Here is a 19,687-nt window from a genome sequence, read left to right as displayed (position 1 = left end):
TCCTATTTTGCATTTTCTATCGGATAACTGGGTCAGTGATTCAAGTCTTCATGAGGTCTAAAAAGATCCTGTGCTATATACCGTTGCTACGTGCAGAGGCACTCAATTCTCTCCTAGGAGACATACAAAGGCTACCTGTACAGAGCCGTGGCAGCAGCAGACCTTGAGATAGAGAGAGTAATACTCTCACATCAGAGAGAACTGCATTATGCCAGACAATGGCCACTGAAGAGGAAAACCCTTGAAGGGTTGAAGAACATATGAAATTAAAAGTTCTCCCTTGCCCTAATAGGCTCAGTACAGATAGCAGCAGGAGCACTGAAAAGTGGCAAGTTAATGAACTGTGTCCAAAGCCCATCACTGGAGTGGGAAAGCACTGAAAAAAGAAAGAGCTAGTCATCACCATTAGGCTTCGGCTCATATCCACACCAGTAAGAGTGTGATTTATGGGCCGGTATCTGCAGCCTCCAAACTCCAAATGAGAAACACAAGAGAGGAAGAAAGAAATAGTGAGTGGAGGCCATTTTGATCCAAGGCTTGGAGAGAGTTTGAGCGATAAGATAATATATTGCCTTGGCCGTTGAACCACCTCCCTCTTTTCCCTCCATCCTTCCATCTCGCGCTCTCGTTTCCCTTATACACAAGTCTCTGTTGGGTAACATATTTGTTTAGGGTGTTTTGTATGTGGGTTTTCTTTTCGAGCTGTCACGTCGGCTTGGAATTTGGCACACGCACAGACAAAACAACTACACACATACGCTCACAGATTGGCCCAGTCCATCACATTCAGCCGCAGCCTTGTTGTTTTCTGCTTCTGAAAGCTTGTAGAGATGTTGTGTCGCATGCTGCAATTTCACAGGAGAACAAATGAAGAGAATAGGCCTCCTAGGATGTGGCAAATGTCAGCTGTTCCACTTGGAACACCATTGTTTGTTTTCAGGTAATGGCATAATTTCTCCCTGATTTTGAGCCGTTGTCAGGATTGGGAAAGTAGAATTGTTATCGAGAAGCCAGATGCCAGCTTTTCACCTCTGGCCCTCGAGGTGAACCTCATTGTTCGCTAAAAGTTGCACGTTGTTCAGAGATTGTGTCTTCTAACTCCTTTTAAAAGAGCCTTCACTGTCACTCTAAAAAGTTTGTTTTGATCTTTTCTTCTCTCCCTCTTTTGTTCCATCCTCGTTCCCATCTCATCAGCGATATCAGCCACCTCTCCACCGGAGCGGACAGCGCCACAACGCTGCATTCAGTCAGTCTACGGCTGTTGCCGCGACAACAAGACGGCGGCCCTTGGTGTGGGACTCGCTGGATGCACCAGTAAGTGTGCCAACCTCTTACCTGACATCTGATCTCTCACCTGTGACCACATGTATTATATCCATCACAATGGTATTAACTTATTGATGCACTCAAACAGCCTAGCATATACATTTGCTGGAAAGGAAAACCTGCATATGTAGTGATATTTGAAGGTCTACGTATAGGGCCGGTTTCCAGGACACAGATTCAAGTCTAGTACTGGACTAAAAGCTCTTTCATTCAGTGCTGCTGAGGGGAGGACGGCTCAAAATAATGGCTGGAATGGAGTATTTGGAATGGTATCAAACTTGTGTTTGATACCATTCACACCATTGCAGCCATTAAACTCCATTCCAGCCATTATTATGAGCCGTCCTCCCCTCAGCAGCCTCTGCTGCTTTCAGTTGAGATACGCAATTGAATCCCGGACTAAGTTTCTGGGAAACCGTCCTTTAGTGGTCCATCTGATCCCCCTCTGGCATCGCCTCAGACTGGAGAGTTGTTGTTTTGATGTTTTAGCTGTGTAAAATGATCTCATTAATGAAATCATCCATTCAGTCCTATCCTTAATGTGTCCCCAGGTACGTGTCAGTGTAACCCGTATGGCTCCTACAAGGGGACGTGTGACCCGGGCAGCGGCCAGTGCTCCTGTAAGCCCGGCGTCGGGGGACAGAAGTGCGACCGCTGTGACCCAGGCTTCTGGAACTTCCGTGGCATTGTCACAGAGAACTTGAGCGGCTGCACACGTAAGAGACCTCCTCCTACGTCGCTGCTTTCTGTTTTCTTCACATTAACTGTCCCGATGTAGGGAACAGAAGAGTTTTGGTCCTGTGCACTGCTTCATTTGTAAATCGGGAGGTGCCGGAACAAAAAGTGAGCACGAGAGGAGGGTGACCTGGGTAGCTCTGATGTACCTTTATAATAAAACATTGCATCGCATTTGCATAGTGGTATAGAGCTGTAGAGTATAGGCGCTTACAGAAGTTGCACACATGGGGTACATTTTTAGTAGCCGAAGGGTCCTGGGAAAATGTTGCTTTTTATAAACGCACTTCATGCAACTCTGCACCATTTTACATGACTGGAGACTTTTGCAGTATCTTTAATACTGCACAAATGATCTAAATGACAGTGAGAATCTGAGATCAATAAAAAACGACCTTGTCTTGAAACCATCAATAGCCTAGGTGTGTGGTGAAACACATGCAATGTGAGGAGGATATTATCATTCTAAAACTGCTTTCCAGTTTCACTGACTCGCCCAGTGATGGGCAGCGCACTCGCCGGTGATGGCCGATGCGTTCATGCCAGAAGCCTATCTGTCGCTTTTTTTTAACTTTGTAAAACACTATTTGGACGTTGATCAAATATTCTGGTAGCCGACAGCATCGTCTTCTCTTTTCAGCAGGAGCCATTTGCTTTCCAACCTGTGTTTTTCCTGTGATTATATTTGACATAAAGGCCTGTTTTGTCTGCATGCTGTTCACTGACAGATTTGCTGCGTGTTCCCGACTGTAGGCTATGCTTTGTTATTGGGCTACACAAAATCCACAGCTATTTTTTTTCAGAAGCTATTGATAAATGATAGGCCTTCTCATGGTGTTGTAGGCTATTCTGAATTATTTGTTTGTTGTATTTGTTTGCTCTATTTGTTTCTGAACTGGCAGTAGTAATTCTATAACTATGGCAAATGTATTTCAAATTGTTGTCAGGGGTGCCGCGGCACCTCCAGCACCCTTCCCGCGGTTATGATTCTATCAGGAAATAAATGATGAAGTGCAACTCTGAAGAGATGAGAGTTGCAGGCTCATGTCTATCAGAGCAGAGAGAGGGAGAGAGATCGTAGAAAGTGAATCTCATTCTTGTTCTGTGAGAGATACAGGCACACTTCTCACACAGCCACGCGTTTGGTCTCAAACATACACTGAACAAAAATATAAACCCAACATGTAAAGTGTTGTTTCCCAAAAATGTTCCACATGCACAAAAAACGTATTTCTCTCATTTGTGCACATCCCTCTTAGTGAGAAGTCTCATTTGCCAAGATAATCCATCAACCTGACTGGTATGGCATATCAAGAAGCTGATTAAACAGCATGATCTGATCATGATCATTACACAGCCACCCAGACAGTTGATAAAACTGTGGGTTTGCACAACCGAAGAAACAACCAAACTGTCAGAAACCATCTCAGGGAAGCTAATCTGCGCGCTCGTTGTCCTCACCAGGGTCATGACTGACCGCAGTTCAGCTTCGTAACCGTAACCGATGCTCACCTTCGATGACCACTGGCACTCTGGACTAGTGTGCTCCTCACGGATAATTCCTGGTTTCAACTGTTCCAGGCAGATGGCTGACAGCTTGTATGGTGTCGTGTGGGGGACGGTCAACATTGTGTCAACGTGGTAGGGTTATGGTATGGGCAGGCAAAAGCTGCGGACAACAAAAACAATTTGAATGCACAGAGATACCATGACGAGATTCTGAGGACCATTGTCATGCCATTCATCCTCCGCCATCACCTCGCCTTTCAGTATGATAATGCGCGGCCCCATGCCGCAAGGATCTGCTCACAATTCCTGGAAGCTGAAAATGTCCCAGTTGTTCCATGGCCTGCATACTCACCAGACATGTCACCCATTGAGCATGTTTGGGATGCTCTGGGCCAACGTGTATGACAGTGTGTTCCAGTTCATGTAAATATCCAGCAACGTCACTCAGACATTGAAGAGGAGTGGGACAACAAGCCACAATCAACAGCCTGATCAACTATATGCAAAGGAGATGTGTCACGTTGCATGAGGCAAATGGTGGTCACACCAGATACTGACTGGTTTTCTGATCCACACTCCTACCTGTTTTTAAGGTACGGTGCATTCAGAAAGTATTCAGACCCCTTCACTCTTTTCACATTGTGTTACATTACAGCCTTTTTCTAAAATGGATTAATAATATATTTTTTTAAATCCTCAGCAATCTACACACAATACCCCGTAATGACAAAATGAACATTTTTTTTTTAAATGTTGGAAAATGTATTACAAAGAAAAAACAAAAATACCTTACTTACATAAGTATTCGGGCCCTTTGCTATAAGACTCGAAATTGAGCTCAGGTACATCCTGTTTTCATTGATCATCCTTGAGATGTTTCTACAACTTCATTGGAGTCCACATGTGGTAAATTCAATTGATTAGACATGATTTAGAAAGGCACAGATCTGTCTATATTAGGTCCAACAGTTGACAGTGCATGTCAGAGCACAAACCAAACCATGAGGTCAAAGGAATTTTCCACAGAGCTCCGACACAGGATTGTGTCAAGGCACAAATCTGGGGAAGGGTACCAAAAAATGTCTGCAGCATTGAAGGTCCCCAAGAACACAGTGGCCTCCATCATTCTTAAATTGAAGAAGTTTGGTACCACCAAGACACTTCCTAGAGCTCGCCGCCCGGCCAAACTGGGCAATCGGGTGAGAAGGGCTTGGTCAGGGAGTTGACCAAGAACCCGATGGTCACTCTGACAGAGCTCCAGAGTTCCTCTGTGGAGATGGGAGAACCATCTAGAAGGACAACCATCTCTGCAGCACTCCACCAATCATCCCTTTACGATAGTGTGACCAGACAAAAGCCACTCCTCAGTTAAAGGCACATGACAGCCCGCTTGAAGTTTGCCAAAAGGCACCTAAAGACTCTCAGACCATGAGAAACAAGATTCTCTGGTCTGATGAAACCAAGATTGAACACTTTGGCCTGAATGTCAAGCGTCAGGAGGAGCGTCTGGAGGAAACCTGGAATCATCCCTACAGTGAAGCATGTTGTTGGCAGCATCATGCTGTGGGCAAGTTTTTTAGCGGCAGGGACTGGGAGACTAGTCAGGATAGAGGGAAAGGTGAACGGAACAAAGTATAGAGAGATCCTTGATGAAAACCTGCTCCAGAGTGCTCAGGACCTCAGACTGGGGTGAAGGTTAATCTTCCAGTCTCCCCAGTCCACCTGGCCGTGCTGCTGCTCCAGTTTCAACTGTTTTGCCTGTGGCTATGGAACCCTCACCTGTTCTCCAGATGTGCTACCTGTCCCAGACCTGCTGTTTCCAACTCTCTAGAGACAGCAGGAGTGGTAGAGATACTCTTAATGATCGGCTATGAAAAGCCAACTGACATTTACTCCTGAGGTGCTGACCTGTTGCACCCTCTACAACCACTGTGACTATTATTATTTGACCCTGCTGGTCATCTATGAACGTTTAAACATCTTGGCCATGTTCTGTGATAATCTGCAGCCAGCACTGGCTTTTCTAGGGAGTTTTTCCTAGCCACTGTGCTTCTACACCTTCATTGCTTGCTGTTTGAGGTTTTAACTGGGTTTCTGTACAGCACTTTGTGACATCAGCTGATGTAAGAAGGGCTTTATAAATACATTTGATTGATTGACTGTATATGTGACCAACAGATGCATATCTGTATTTCCAGACATGTGAAATCCATAGGTTAGGGCCTAATGAATGTATTTACATTTTCTTATATGAACTGTAACTAAGTAAAGGTAGTTTTTTTTTTACCCGGTTTTCTCCCCAATTTCGTGGTAGCCAACTGGTAGTTACAGTCTTGTCCCATCGCAGCAACTCCTGTACGGACTCGGGAGAGCCGAAGGTCGAGAGCCGTGTGTCCTCCAAAACACAACCCAACCAAGTCGCACTGCTTCTTGACACAATGCCCACTTAACCCAGAAGCCAGTCGCACCAATGTGTTGGAGGAAACACCATGCACCTGGCGACAAGGTCAGCGTGCACTGCGCTCGGCCCGCCACTGGAGTCGCTAGTGCATGATGGGACAAGAACATCCCTGCCGGCCAAACCCTCCCCAAACCCAGACGACGCTGGGCTAATTGTGCGCCTCCCTATGGGTCTCCTGGTCGTGGCCAGCTGCGACAGAGCCTGGACTCAAACCCAGAATCTCTAGTGGCACAGCTAGCACTGCGATGCAGTGCCTTAGACCACTGCACCACTCAGGAAGCCTCTTCAGTAAATGTTTTGAAATTGTTCCATGTTGCATTTATTTATATGTTGGTTCAGTGTTGGTTGCAAGTGTTGCGCAAACCATACGCCGGAATCAACTCTTAGAATATTGAGGAAACTCAAATGAACTTTGAACGCTTTTATCAAAATGTTTACACTGCACAAAGTTACGATTATTTTTCAAGCCACGAAAGGCACCGGATCTGGCCAAATAGGATCCGTAATTAAACAGTCCAAAACGGTGAGGTGCCGGATCCTCTTCCGGCAGGATCCAGCTCAAATCAAACAATGTTCCTGAGCTTGTAATTCAAGGATCTTTGGCTTCCGTATATGTATGCATTCCCTTCTGTAAGACGAATATGTTATATTAGTTAAGTGTAGCACTTGGCTGTAAAGAGATTAAGTTGAAAAATGAATGCTTATTGTTGAAGCCAAGGAGGTCATAGGAAGAAAAAAAGAAGAAAAAGGACTAGATTTACATAATATAAGCACTTGAAAGAAAAAAACAGAGACCCAAGAATCAGAGCTTCGTCAAAGCTGTCACACAATTGCACTTGACATTGCCTCAATTCCTTTGTGTGGCTGTGTGTCCGTCATCCTTTTTGAATACTATCCTACTTGTGAACAGAGTTCTTGGCAATACAGTAGAAGACCCGCTGAGCTATTTAGTCGACAGCAGGAGCTTGTATCTGTCTCCACTTTAGCCTGACCTGTGGGGTTTACCCACGGACAAGCAAACAGTACACACATCAGTACATCAGTACAGAGTTCAGCAGGGGGGAAAACATTGATTCCAGGAACATGATGGCGTTTGATGGGGTTGATGTTATTCCTTGGAGCCTGGAGGCTCTCTGTGATCTTTTTGGCCCATCTACCCACTTGCCTCAGGACTCTGGCTGGCCTCTGCCTGAACTATCTATGACTCCAGTCCCGATACCGAGGCGCTGAGATTTACATCAACCTACGGGGCCTGAGTGTGTGTGAGGTGCTGGTTTCTATGATATAGATTAAGTCTAGTTCCGAACTGAAAAGCCCAATAGAAAATCTTTAAGAATTTTAGGGAAAGAGTTAAGCTGGATAATCAACATTCTTTATCTTGCAGTGTGGTGAACAGGTGGATTGTTATTCACTGTATGTCATTAAGTACCACTTACCCTTTTCTTTCCATCTCTCTCAATTCTCTCTCTTCCTCCATTCCTTCCTTCTCCCTATTTATATCTCCCTTCCTCTCTTTCTTTCTCTCCCCAGCGTGTAACTGCGACGCAGTGGGCTCGGTGAGGGACGACTGCGAGCAGATGTCAGGCCTGTGCTCCTGCAAGACTGGAGTGAAGGGCATGAAATGCAATGTGTGCCCCGACGGCAGTAAGATGGGCAGGAGCGGCTGCGACACAGGTACAGGGAGCCCCTGCTGACTGACGTGCGCCACCTGTTAACTCACCGCGCCACCGACAGAGCATGGCAACCCCTCGGCTCTCGTCTCGTCCCTGTAACTCCTCTCGTCCAGAGAGCGGCCTTGCAGAAGGGAATTGATGAACTCAGTGGATTTTTCCTCTAAGCCACCTGTTTTATTAGCATTAAGGAAGTATCAGAAAGTGAAGCGGCTGCAGTACAATAACAATCAAATCCAATTGTATTAGTCACATGCGCCGAATACAACAGTATTCAGTGTTGTATGCTGAAATGCTTACTTATGAGCCCTTAGCCAACAATGCAGTAAGAATGTTTTTTTTTTTACAAATAAATAAATAAAATGAACAAGTAATTAAAAAGCAGCAGTAAAATAACAATAGCGAGACTATATACAGGGGGTACCGGTACAGAGTCAATGTGTGGGGGCACCGGTTAGTCGAGGTAATGGAGGTAATATGTACATCTAGGTAGAGTTATTAAAGTGACTATGTATAGATGATAAGAGAGAGTAGCAGCGGTGTCAAAGGGGGGGAAGGCAATGCAGATAGTCCTGATAGCCATTTGATTAGGTGTTCAGGAGTCTGAATGTTATGGCTTGGGGGTAGGAGCTATTTAAGAAGCCTCTTGGACCTAGCCGTGGCGCTCCGGTATCGCTTGCCGTGCAGTAGCAGACAGAACAGTCTATGACTAGGGTGGCTGGAGTCTTTGACAACAATGGCTGTTGTTGTAGCTGTAATTTTTCATTCTGTTATTTGAAGGAAAAACAAATCAGAATGGGAATTATCAGTTTATTAAGTACACAACCCTATTCACAAAAATGGTTTGCTCCTACAGACATTGAGTCAGGTGTGCCGGTTCCAGTACCTCAGCACCTCGTCTGTCCTCCTGGGCTTTTCACGCACGACGGGGTCTAGGGTTTTTTTTTTTTTATCCCTTTCTCAGTTTTATTACAGTTTTATCCCCAATTTCATGTCATCCAGTTGGTAGTTACAGGTTTGTCCCATCGCTGTAACTCCCATACGGACTCAGGAGAGGCGAAGGTCGAGAGCCGTGCGTCCCCCGAAACACAACCTGCACTGCTTCTTGACACAACGCCCACTGAACACGGAAGCCAGCCGCACCAATGTGTCAGAGGAAACACTGTACACCTGGCGACTGTGTCAGCGTGCATTGCACCCGGCCCGCCACAGGAGTCGCTAGTGCGCGATGGGACAAGAACATCCCTGCCCGCCAAAACCTCCCCTAACCTGGACAATACTGGGCCAATTGTGCGCAGTCCCGGTCGCGGCAGGCTACGACAGATCCTGGACTCGAACCAGGATCTTAAGTGGCACAGCTAGCACTGCGATGCAGTGCCTTATACCACTGCGCCACTCCGGAGGCCCCAGTGTCTAGGGTTTACAGAAAATGGTAGAACAAACAAAAAAAACATCCAGTCAGCGGCAGTCCTGTGGGTGAAAACAGCTCGTTGATGAGAGAGGTTGAACAAGAATGGCAAGAATCGTGCAAGATTCAAATAACAGGCAAATAACGGCGCAGTACAACTGTGGTGTGCAGAACAACATCTCGGGGACGGACAACTCGTCGGTGCTTGTCACGGATGGTCTATAATGCAGTAGAGGGTTCCACTCCTATCAGCTAAAAAGAAGAAGAAGCGGCACACGATCGCCGACACTGGACAATTTAGGAGTGAAAAAACATTGCCTGGTCCGACGAATCCCAGTTCCTGTAGCATCATGCTGATGGCAGAGTCAGGATTTGGTGTAAGCAGCATGAGTCCATGGCTCCATCCTGCCTGATGTACAGGCTGATGGTTACAATGGTGTGGGGAATGTTTTCCTGGCACACGTTAAGGTCTCTTGATGCGAATTGATAAATATTTGAATGCCACACTTTGTTGAATCCATTCCCCAAATAATTCAGTCTGTTCTGGAATCAAAGGGGAGTCTGACTTGGTACTAGATCAGAGGTGGGCAAACTTTTTGACTCGCGGGCCACAATGGGTTCTAAAATTTGACAGAGGGGCCGGGCCAGGAGCATTTGGAGGGAGTGTATTTTGGATATACTAAAGCATTAAATGTAGTGTGTGCAAATCTCATAGCACAGTAAGAACACTACAACCCAATTTATTAACTGTCTTTCAAATGTGAAAAATAGCCCTTATCAGTTAATAAATTTGTCTCAAGGAATATGCAAGATATGGCATTTACATACTATTCCGCAGATACTGGGAGGAGGAAATGTAAATAGATTAAAATAACATACGCACTGTGATTTATCAAGATTGCGTCTGTTTTTAATAAGTTTCAATCGAAGGTGCAAAGTTAAAGAAATCAACATTTATTGAAAAATGGAATCACTTTCAACATTCAAAACATATTATTACACAACGAAATACTCAAGCTCAATAATATCTACTTGTGTTAAACTCCGCAAAATCATGGATGGATTGTCCTGACCGCGCGCTCTACAAACTCGCCACGGACGCCCTCGCCTTCACGCGCAAACAGTACACGTGTATCGTTGCCAAGCACACAGACATAGGCTGTATTAAATATCCTACCTGCAGCTGAAAATTTAAATTTAAATTAAGAGCGATGTGCGGCGTATTAATTAAGCTACTGTACCGCTGCTGTGCGTAAATGCGCATTGCTCTTAATTAAAAGACGCACTTCCAAACTTTCCATATGCATTTTTTCATAACACAGCAGAAAAACTCAACATTTCAGTGGGAACAGTGTTGTTGGTCTCCCTTTTATGCCAGTGCATCAAAGTCTGGAGTTAGTTTTGTTGTGGCAATTCTCAGGACAGATCTGAGGTGTTGGTCAGTTAACTTGGATCTGTGATGGGCTTTGTTGATTTTCATGACGCTAAACGTCTGCTGTCTCTACCATGCACTCTTTCAAAAACTCGCCTTCGGAGAAAGGCTTGCTAGCCTTTACTAATTTGAATGCCAGCAAATAACTTGCCTTGGTACTTGACTCTTGAATTGCAGTTTGTCGGTGAAAAAGTTCTGTTGACTCTGTAAATTAGCTGCCAACCTCTGAGCAGTAGCCGCCCGTTCTTGTGTTGACTGCTTGCTAGCATAGTTTGCATGCTTCGTGGCAAAGTGACGGCTGATATTGTACTCTTTGAAAACCGCAACAGCTTCTTGGCATATCAGACATACAGCCGTTGATCGGACTTCAGTGAAGAAGTATTTTGTTGTCCACTCCTTATTAAACACTCGGCATTCGCTGTCCACTTTCCTTCTCTTTGGTCCGCTCATTTTCACAGAAGGGCTAATGGTGACGTGAAACGAAGTGAAAATTAAAGTGAAATAAAGAGAAATACGCGCCACTCCAACAACGGTCAATGTGTTTTGAGTGCGCCATCTATTGGGGAAACGTGGGCATTGCAGGGAAAGGGGAAAAAATGAGGTTTTTACTATAATTTGGACAAGTTCGGCGGGCCGGATTAAAAAGCCTAACGGGCCGTATGTGGCCCGCGGGCCGTAGTTTGCCCATGTCTGTACTAGATGGATGTACCTAATACAATATTTGGGAAATGTATCCAGTATCCATTCATTTAGCCCGCCATTCTAATGTCTATATGAATGGCAACCTAACCTAATGAATACACACAACTGAGAGGGGAAGGTCCCGCTGTGTTATCCGGGCACAGTCTCGTTAAGACCCACCGTCAGCTATTGACAGGAAGTCAAGTGCTTAATGAAGTCAATAGTCCCAGCACAAAGTGGGGTGGGGTGGGGGGGGGGTGGGCGCAAAGTGGGGTGGGGGGGGTCAGAGGCCGAGCAATTGCTGTACCAGGCAGTGATGCAACCAGTCAGGATGCTCTCGATGTTGCAGCTGTAGCACCTTTTGAGGATCTCAGACCCATGCCAAAACTTTTTAGTTTCCTGAGGGAGAATATGCTTTCATGACTGTCTTGGTGTGTTTGGACCATTCTAGTTTGTTGTTGATGTGGACACCGAGGAACTTGAAGCTCTCAACCTGCTCCACTACCGCCCCGTCGATGAGAATGGGGGCGTGCTCGGTCCTCTTTTTCCTGTAGTCCATAATCATCTCCTTTGTCTTGGTTACGTTGAGGGATAGGTTGTTATTCTGGCACCACATGGCCAGGTCTCTGACCTCCTCCCTATATGCTGTCTCGTCGTTGTCTGTCTCGTCGTTGTCTGTGATCAGGCCTACCACTGTTGTATCGTCTGAAAACTTAATGATGGTGTTGGAGTCGTGCCTGGCAATGCAGTCGTGAGTGAACAGGGAGTACAGGAGGGGACTGAGCACGCACCCCTGGGGAGCTCCAGTGTTGAGGATCAGCGTGGCAGATGTGTTGCTACCTACCCTCACCACCTGGGGTCGGCCCGTCAGGAAGTCCAGGATCCAGTTGCAGAGGGAGGTGTTTAGTCCCAGGATCCTTAGCTTATTGATGAGCTTTGAGGGTACTATGGTGTTGAACGCTGAGCTGTAATCAATTAATAGCATTCTCACATAAGTGTTATTTTTGTCCAGGTGGGAAAGGGCAGTGTGGAGTGCAATAGAGATTGCATCATCTGTGGATCTGTTTGAGCGGTATGCAAATTGGAGTGGGTCTAGGGTTTCTGGGATAATGGTGTTGATGTGATCCATTACCAACCTTTCAAAGCACTTCATGGCTACGGACGTGAGTACTAAGGTCTATAGTCATTTAGTCAGGTTGCCTTTGTGTTCTTGGGCACAGGGACTATGGTGGTCTGCTTGAAACATGTTGGTATTACAGACTCAGTCAGGGACATGTTGAAAATGTTAGTGAAGACACCTGCGAGTTGGTCAGCACATGCCCGGAGCACACGTCCTGGTAATCTGTATGGCCCCGCAGCCTTGTGTATGTTGACCTGTTTAAAGGTCTTACTCACGTCAGCTACGGAGAGCCTGATCACACAGTCATCCGGAACAGCTGATGCTCTCATGCATGCCTCAGTGTTGCTTGCTTCAAAGCGAGCATAGAAGTGATTTAGCTCGTCTGGTATGCTCGTGTCACTGGGCAGCTCACAGCTGTGCTTCCCTTTGTAGTCTGTAATTGTTTGCAATCCTTGCCACATAAGACGAGCGTTGGAGCCGGTGTCGTATGATTAAATCTTAGCCCTGTATTGACGCTTTGCCTGTTTGATGGTTTGTCGCAGGGTTAGCATGATTTCCAGTCCCACACCTTGAAAGCGGCAGCTCTACCCTTTAGCTCAGTGTGAATGTTGCCTGTAATCCATGGCTTCTGATTGGGGTATGTGCGTACAGTCACTGTGGGGACGACATCCTCGATGCACTTATTGATAAAGATGTGGTGTGCTCCTCAATGCCATTGGAAGAATCCCGGAACATGTTCCAGCTTGTGATATCAAAACAGTCCTGTAGTTTAGCATCTGCTTCATCTGACCACTTATTTTATAGACCGAGTCACTGGTGCTTCCTGCTTTCATTTTTGCTTGTAAGCAGGAATTGGGAGGATAGAGTTGTGGTCGGATTTATCAAATGGAGGGCGAGGGAGAGCTTTGTACGGGTCTCTGTGTGTGGAGTACAGGTGATCTAGAATTTGTTTCCCTCTGGTTGCTCATTTAACATGTTGGTATAAATTATGTAGAACTGATTTAGGTTTCCCTGCATTAAAGTCTCCGGCCACTAGGAGCGCCGCCTCTGGGTGAGTGATTTCATGTTTGCTTATTTCCTTATACAGCTGACTGAGTGCGGTCCCCATCTGTCTGTGGTGGTAAATACACATCCACGAAAAGTATAGCTGAAAACTCTTTAGGCAAGTAGTGGCCTGCAATTTATCACAATATACTCTACTTCAGGCGAGCAAAATCTAGAGACTTCCTTAGATTTCGTGCACCAGCTGTTGTTTACAAATATGCACAGACCGCCCGCCCTTGTCTTACCAGAGTGTGCTGTTCTATCCTGCCGGTGCAGCGTGTATCCCGCTAGCTGAATATCCATGTCGTCATTCAGCCACGATTCCGTGAGACATAGGATATTACAGTTTTTGATGTCCTGTTGGTAGGATATTCGTGATCGTACCTTGTCTAGTTTATTGTCCAATGATTGCACGTTGGCGAATAGTATTGCTGGTAACGTCAACTTTCCCAGTCGACTGCGTCGGGTCCTGACCAGGCATCCGGCTCTTTGTCCTCTGTACCTGCGTCGCTTCCTCTTGCAAGTAACGAAATGTCGGTCCTGTGGGGTGTTTGGAGAATGTCTTGTGCGTCGTCTTTGTTGCAGAAAAAAATCTTTGTCTAATCCGAGGTGAGTGATCGCTGTCCTGATATCCAGAAACAATTTTTTGCCGTAAGATACGGTTGCAGAAACATTATGTACAAAATAAGTTACAAATAACGCGAAACCCCCCCACATAATAGTAATAATTGGTTGGGTGCCCATAAAACTGCTGCCATTTCTTCCGCCTCCATTTTAATGATCAGTGCTGTGTAGGCGCCTGACCCCAAACACAACAAACATGAAGGAATGAGACCAAATCCCTTTTTTTATTGTCTTGAAAAGAGTCCACATATCTACTTTATACTAAAGATTCATCATTAATATATTCGCATATGGAAAGCATAACAATAGTTCATCTGCATAACCTACGCATGTTTCTATACAGTCCAAGAGTATTGAGACAGGGACAAATGTTTTGTTGTTTTGGCTCTGTCCTCCAGCACTGAATTTGAAATGATACAATGACTGTGTGAATAACGATGAGTGAGAAAGTTACAGAGACAGAAAAATCATACCCACAAGACATGCTAACTTTTCAGAGGGGAGTTTCGCATTTTTTTGGGGGGGATATAATATTTGTGCTTATGTAACCTTCTCAGTCATCATTATTCAAGATTAATTCAGGACTATCCATAATCATTGTAGCATCCACATTAATGGGGAAGTGTTTAGAAACATATTATATTCATATTTACAATAAAAGTGACTCCAAATTGACACAATACATCGTTCATTTGTATTGGACACAAAATAATCTGAAACACAACCAAAACAAACTGCATCCAACAAATGTGTAGAGTCACATGTAGTCATTACGTACTATGAATATTGGACCAAATACTTTTTTTTAATACTTTAATACACATAGACTGAATTTGCCCCAATACTTTTGGTCCTCTGAAATGGTGGTACTATGTACAAACGGTGCTGTATTTGCTTATGAAAATACCCTCAAATTAAAGATGACAAGTCTGCACCTTAAAGTCATTGTATCACTTATAATCCAAAGGGCTGCAGTAGAGCGCCAAAACAACAACAATTGTCACTGTCACATGACTTTTGGACCTCCCTGTATGTATGTGGAAGTGGTACCATGCATATCGTTTATTATGGTGATTATCAACTAGGATTCAGAGCAGTTCATTTCAGCATCATGATTTGGACCATGAATACACATTCATATGATGGACAGTGATCGTATCCATTGACCCATGAGTTGATTTTAACCCCTTCATTCCCATCCCAGGTGCTGATGCCCCAACCTCATGTAATGAGCTGGACTGCAAGTTTGGTGCGTCTTGTGTTGAGGTCAATGGTCAAGCCCACTGTGAATGCCCCTCGCCCGACTGTGACGAGATGAACAAGACCAAGGTGGGCCTTTACATTATCCTCTCTATGTCAGAAATTCATCACAGAATCCAGAACACTTTATCTGTGACTACTGAGCTTGTGATCGGCCTAAAGTGGTCGGTAGTAAGCAGGCATAGAGTTAACAAGCTGTGATCCTAGCCTGTTTCTATTTTTTTCCCCTGAGCAGGTGTGTGGCTCTGATGGGGTGACCTACGCTGACCAGTGCCAGCTGAGCACCATTGCCTGTAGGCGGGACAAGCACATCAGAGTGGAACACTTTGGCCAGTGTGCAGGTGAGCTCTGTCTGGCCTCCATACATCATACTAGGGAATGTCCTTCTCCTGTTGTCAGGCCCATATCAAAAGATAATGAATAAAGCCACAGGCGTTGGAAAGACCAACTGTCCTCTCTCTCTCCTTGTCAAAGCCAAGAGAATAGGGTTTGGGTTGTGTCCTCTGTGGTTGGTGCAGTAGTGCTTCACTGTGTCTTTCACCGAGGTTTGTCTTTGGATAGCCTCCATGGCTATACTTTAAAGTATACAAATTTTACTTGACACATTACTGTAGTAAACAGTTTTTGAGACTGACTGTACCAGATATCGTCAAGTGTTTGTATTTTAGTGTATGTGGGCTCTGTATGTGCCAAGAATTTGCAGTAAAGCACAAGTTTTCTTGTTGAAATAACGACCAGCTGGCGTGTCGTCAACATACCTGTGAGCGCACACGATGACAGCTGAGGCTCTTTACTATCATCCTCCCTGCTTCGGATGGCTGACAGAGAGGAGCGAGGAAGAGGGAAAACAATTTCTTTGGAGAGAAACGAGGCCCAAGATGCTCCCCTGGAGATCGAGAAACTACCGTTTGGCTGCAGCCTGAGCCACTGAATCGCCCATAAATGGTTGACATTTTACTGTTTGATTCCCTGCACCCCTGTGCGGATTAGGGAGGTTTAGCTCCCAAATTCTCAGTGGGCAATCCCCTTCGCAGCTTTTAGCTGGATGAGTGCACCACTGTTCAGCTATCAGAGGGGAGATTGGCGAGATGCTTGAGGATGGGGGGAAGGGTAAGCCTTCTGATACCTGGTTTGGAATAGAGGTTGTGGGTAGAGGTCTTCACGGGTCCAAAAAGTTGGACTCATTCTGAAATGGATCCGTGGCATTCCCTCCTGACCGATATGCATGAATTCATTATTTTATTTTTAAACTGTTCCAAATGGACCCAAGGACAGTCTGACCCACTCCGAAAAGGCCATGCTGGTTTGGATCCAAGAGACCCGTTCAGATCCGAGAGTAGAAAGACAGAGTGAAAGAAACCTCAATAAACGCGTGATAGGCTATTGGCCAAATGACCCATAGTTACGTTTCCTTAAAAACGGTGTGAAACAAATGACAACTTTCTAGCCATTTGCTTGGTTTTTACTTTCCTAAAACAATAATTGTACGCCTCACAGTTCAGCTGTCGGAGATATGAGCACTAAATGCATCAGGGCATTGCATGCATCTAGACAGGCCTAAAGGCCTAGGTGTCCACTGTATGATATTAATATATTTATATATCACACCCACAGTGTGTACAGTGCATTCGGAAAGTATTCAGACCCCTTGACTTTTTCCACATTTTGTTACATTACAGCCTTATTCTAAAATGAATTAAATATTGTTTTCCCCTCATCAATCTACACACAATACCCCATAATGACAAAGCAAAAACAGGTTTTTAGAAATATTTTCAAATGTATTAAAAATAAAAACTGAAATCACACATTTACATAAGTATTCAGACTGTTGAAGCACCTTTGGCAGCGATTACAGCCTTGAGTCTTCTTGGGCAGCTATTTTCAGGACTCTCCAGAGATGTTAGATCAGGTTCAAGTCCGGGCTTTCGCTGGACCACTCAGAAATATTCCAAACATAGTCTGAGACAGTTGTGGGATGCGAAGAAACCCAAATTAATACAACCACTAGCATAAAGTGTTTTAAGCAACAAGCATGACTCAACAGATGACTATGTTTTGCTTAAAATGTTGAGAAACTATGAGTCTGTCTCTTCACATTAAAAGCGCAGCAATAGGTTGCCAGGTGCACGGTGTTTCCTCCGACACATTGGTGCGGCTGGCTTCCGGGTTGGATGCGCGCTGTGTTAAGAAGCAGTGCGGCTTAGTTGGGTTGTGTATCGGAGGACGCATGACTTTCAACCTTCTTCTCTCCCTACTAACAGTTGGATACCACGAAATTGGGGAGAAAAAGGGGGTAAAAAAACAAAACAAAAAAACAGAATAGATGATTGCTGCCCGTAAAGTTATTAATTCACTTATTTTGTCTCTCCCACATCTCTCCCAAAGATGATCTATTGCCTCAGCAAAACTGACTGTGTTCCAACTGGCCACCCCTTCCTGCCTTGATGCCATTACTGGTTAAAGAGACAGCGCACATTTGAAAAAAAATAATCAGTACAATAAATTAAGTCCCAAACAGAAGGGAAATAGATTGTCATCTGTAGCCCCATGACATCAGCCAAAACATGCTCAATAATTTGATGCATTCACACACTGCTATAGGCCTATGCTACATCTTTATTTACCCAGTTCATTAATAGAGATTTACAATTCAAATAAATTATCATTGTTGTTGTTGCTGTCTCTTCACATTAAAAGCGCAGTCCGGGTTGGATGCGGCTTAGTTGGGTTGTGTATCGGAGGACGCATGACTTTCAACCTTCGTCTCTCCCGAGCACGTACGGGAGTTGTAGCGATGAGACGAGATAGTAGCTACTAAAACAATTGGATACCACGAAATTGGGGAGAAAAAGGGGTAAAATTCCAACAAAAAAAACGAAAAGAAAAAAAACGCAGCAATGCATTAGGCTATAAACACAAATGTTCCATTAGCAGGATTACACCATTATCAAAAGTGACCTCAAAAATGTGATTTATGCATGTATATCTTGTATTACAAAGGGGACTTTTTTATGGTGAAAATTATCTTCCCCAAACTTGAAACCGACGCGCTGCTTATATATACCAGATAGGCTCTACACCGATTGTAAAGCGGATTAATGTGCTTCATTTTAAGAAGTTGTTTGTCCACTTTAGTTGTGAATCAAACCTTATCAAAATATGTACACCTATGGGCTAGGCTACATGAAGTGTGCGACTATGATTTGTTTTTAAAGTCAACAACAAAAATGCTATATTTCTTGCCTGACGCTGGGCATCATTCACATGTGATATTGTCACCCTTCAGACTATTATTGTTTTAATCTTGTCTTCGCATATACTAAATAATATACAGTACCAGTCAAAAGTTTGGTCACACCTACTTATTCCAGGGTTTTTCTTTATTTTTTACTATTTTCTACATTGTAGAATAATAGTGAAGAAATCAAAACTATGAAATAACACATGGAATCATGGAGTAACCACAAAAGTGTTAAACAAATAAAAATATACTTGAGATTCTTCAAAGTAGCCACCCTTTGCCTTGATGACAGCTTTGCACACTCTTGGCATTCTCTCAACCAGCTTCATGGGGGAGTCACCTGGAATGCATTTCAATGAAGAGGTGTGCCTTTGTTAAAAGTTCATTTGTGGAAGTTTGAGCCAATCAGTTGTGTTATGACAGGGTAGGGGTGGTATACAGAAGATAGCCCTATTTAGTAAAAGATCAAGTCCAAATTATGGCAAGAACAGCTCAAATAAGCAAAGAGAAACGATAGTCCATCATTACTTTAAGACATGAAGGTCAGTCAATCTGGAAAATGTCAAGAACTTGTAAAGTTTCTTCAAGTGCAGTTGCAAAAACCATCAATCGCTATGATGAAACTGGCTCTCATGAGGACCGCCACTGGAAAGGAAAACCCAGGATTACCTCTGCTGCAGAGGATACCAGCCTCAGAAATTGATGCTCAAGTCAATGCTTCATAGTTTAAGTAACAGACAGAGGAGACTGCATGAGTCAGGCCTTCATGGTCGAATTGCTGAGAATAAACTAATACTAAAGGACACCAATTGAAGAAGAGACTTGCTTGGGCATTGAAACACGAGCAATGGACATTGGAGAGGTGAAAATCTGTCCTTTGGGCTGATGAGTCCAAATGTGCGATTTTTGGTTCCAATTGCCATGTCTTTGTGAGATGCCGAGTAGGTGAACGGGTGAGCTCCGCATGTGTGGTTCCCACCGTGAAGCATTGAGGTGTGGTGGTGTGGGGGTGCTTTGCTAGTAACACTGTCTGTGATTTATTTCGAATTCAAGGCACACTTAACTAGCATGGCTACCACAGCATTCTGCAGCAATACGCCATCCCATCTGGTTTGCGCTTAGTGGGACTATCATTTGTTTTTCGGATCCGGGGTCGGATCTCAGAATTTAGAG

At 44.5% G+C, this 19,687-nt stretch overlaps 1 protein-coding gene across 4 annotated transcripts in view; it reads left to right on the top strand.

Moving 5' to 3' along the window:
- LOC118360235 (agrin-like) overlaps positions 1 to 19,687 on the top strand; it is a 409,423-nt gene that overhangs the window by 305,900 nt on the left and 83,836 nt on the right. For all 4 annotated transcript variants that reach the window (XM_052482562.1, XM_052482563.1, XM_035739526.2 and 1 more), the window contains 5 exons: positions 1,195 to 1,314; positions 1,878 to 2,042; positions 7,562 to 7,705; positions 15,215 to 15,339; positions 15,506 to 15,611. In XM_052482562.1, the coding sequence (XP_052338522.1) occupies positions 1,195 to 1,314; positions 1,878 to 2,042; positions 7,562 to 7,705; positions 15,215 to 15,339; positions 15,506 to 15,611 (660 nt within the window). The remainder of the gene's footprint in view (positions 1 to 1,194; positions 1,315 to 1,877; positions 2,043 to 7,561; positions 7,706 to 15,214; positions 15,340 to 15,505; positions 15,612 to 19,687) is intronic.

The sequence above is a fragment of the Oncorhynchus keta genome, chromosome 27 (assembly GCF_023373465.1).
Source record: "Oncorhynchus keta strain PuntledgeMale-10-30-2019 chromosome 27, Oket_V2, whole genome shotgun sequence".
Classification (NCBI taxonomy): Eukaryota; Metazoa; Chordata; class Actinopteri; order Salmoniformes; family Salmonidae; genus Oncorhynchus; species Oncorhynchus keta.
The sequence above is the reverse complement of the archived record's forward strand: the minus strand, read 5'-3'. Positions and strand labels throughout refer to the sequence as shown.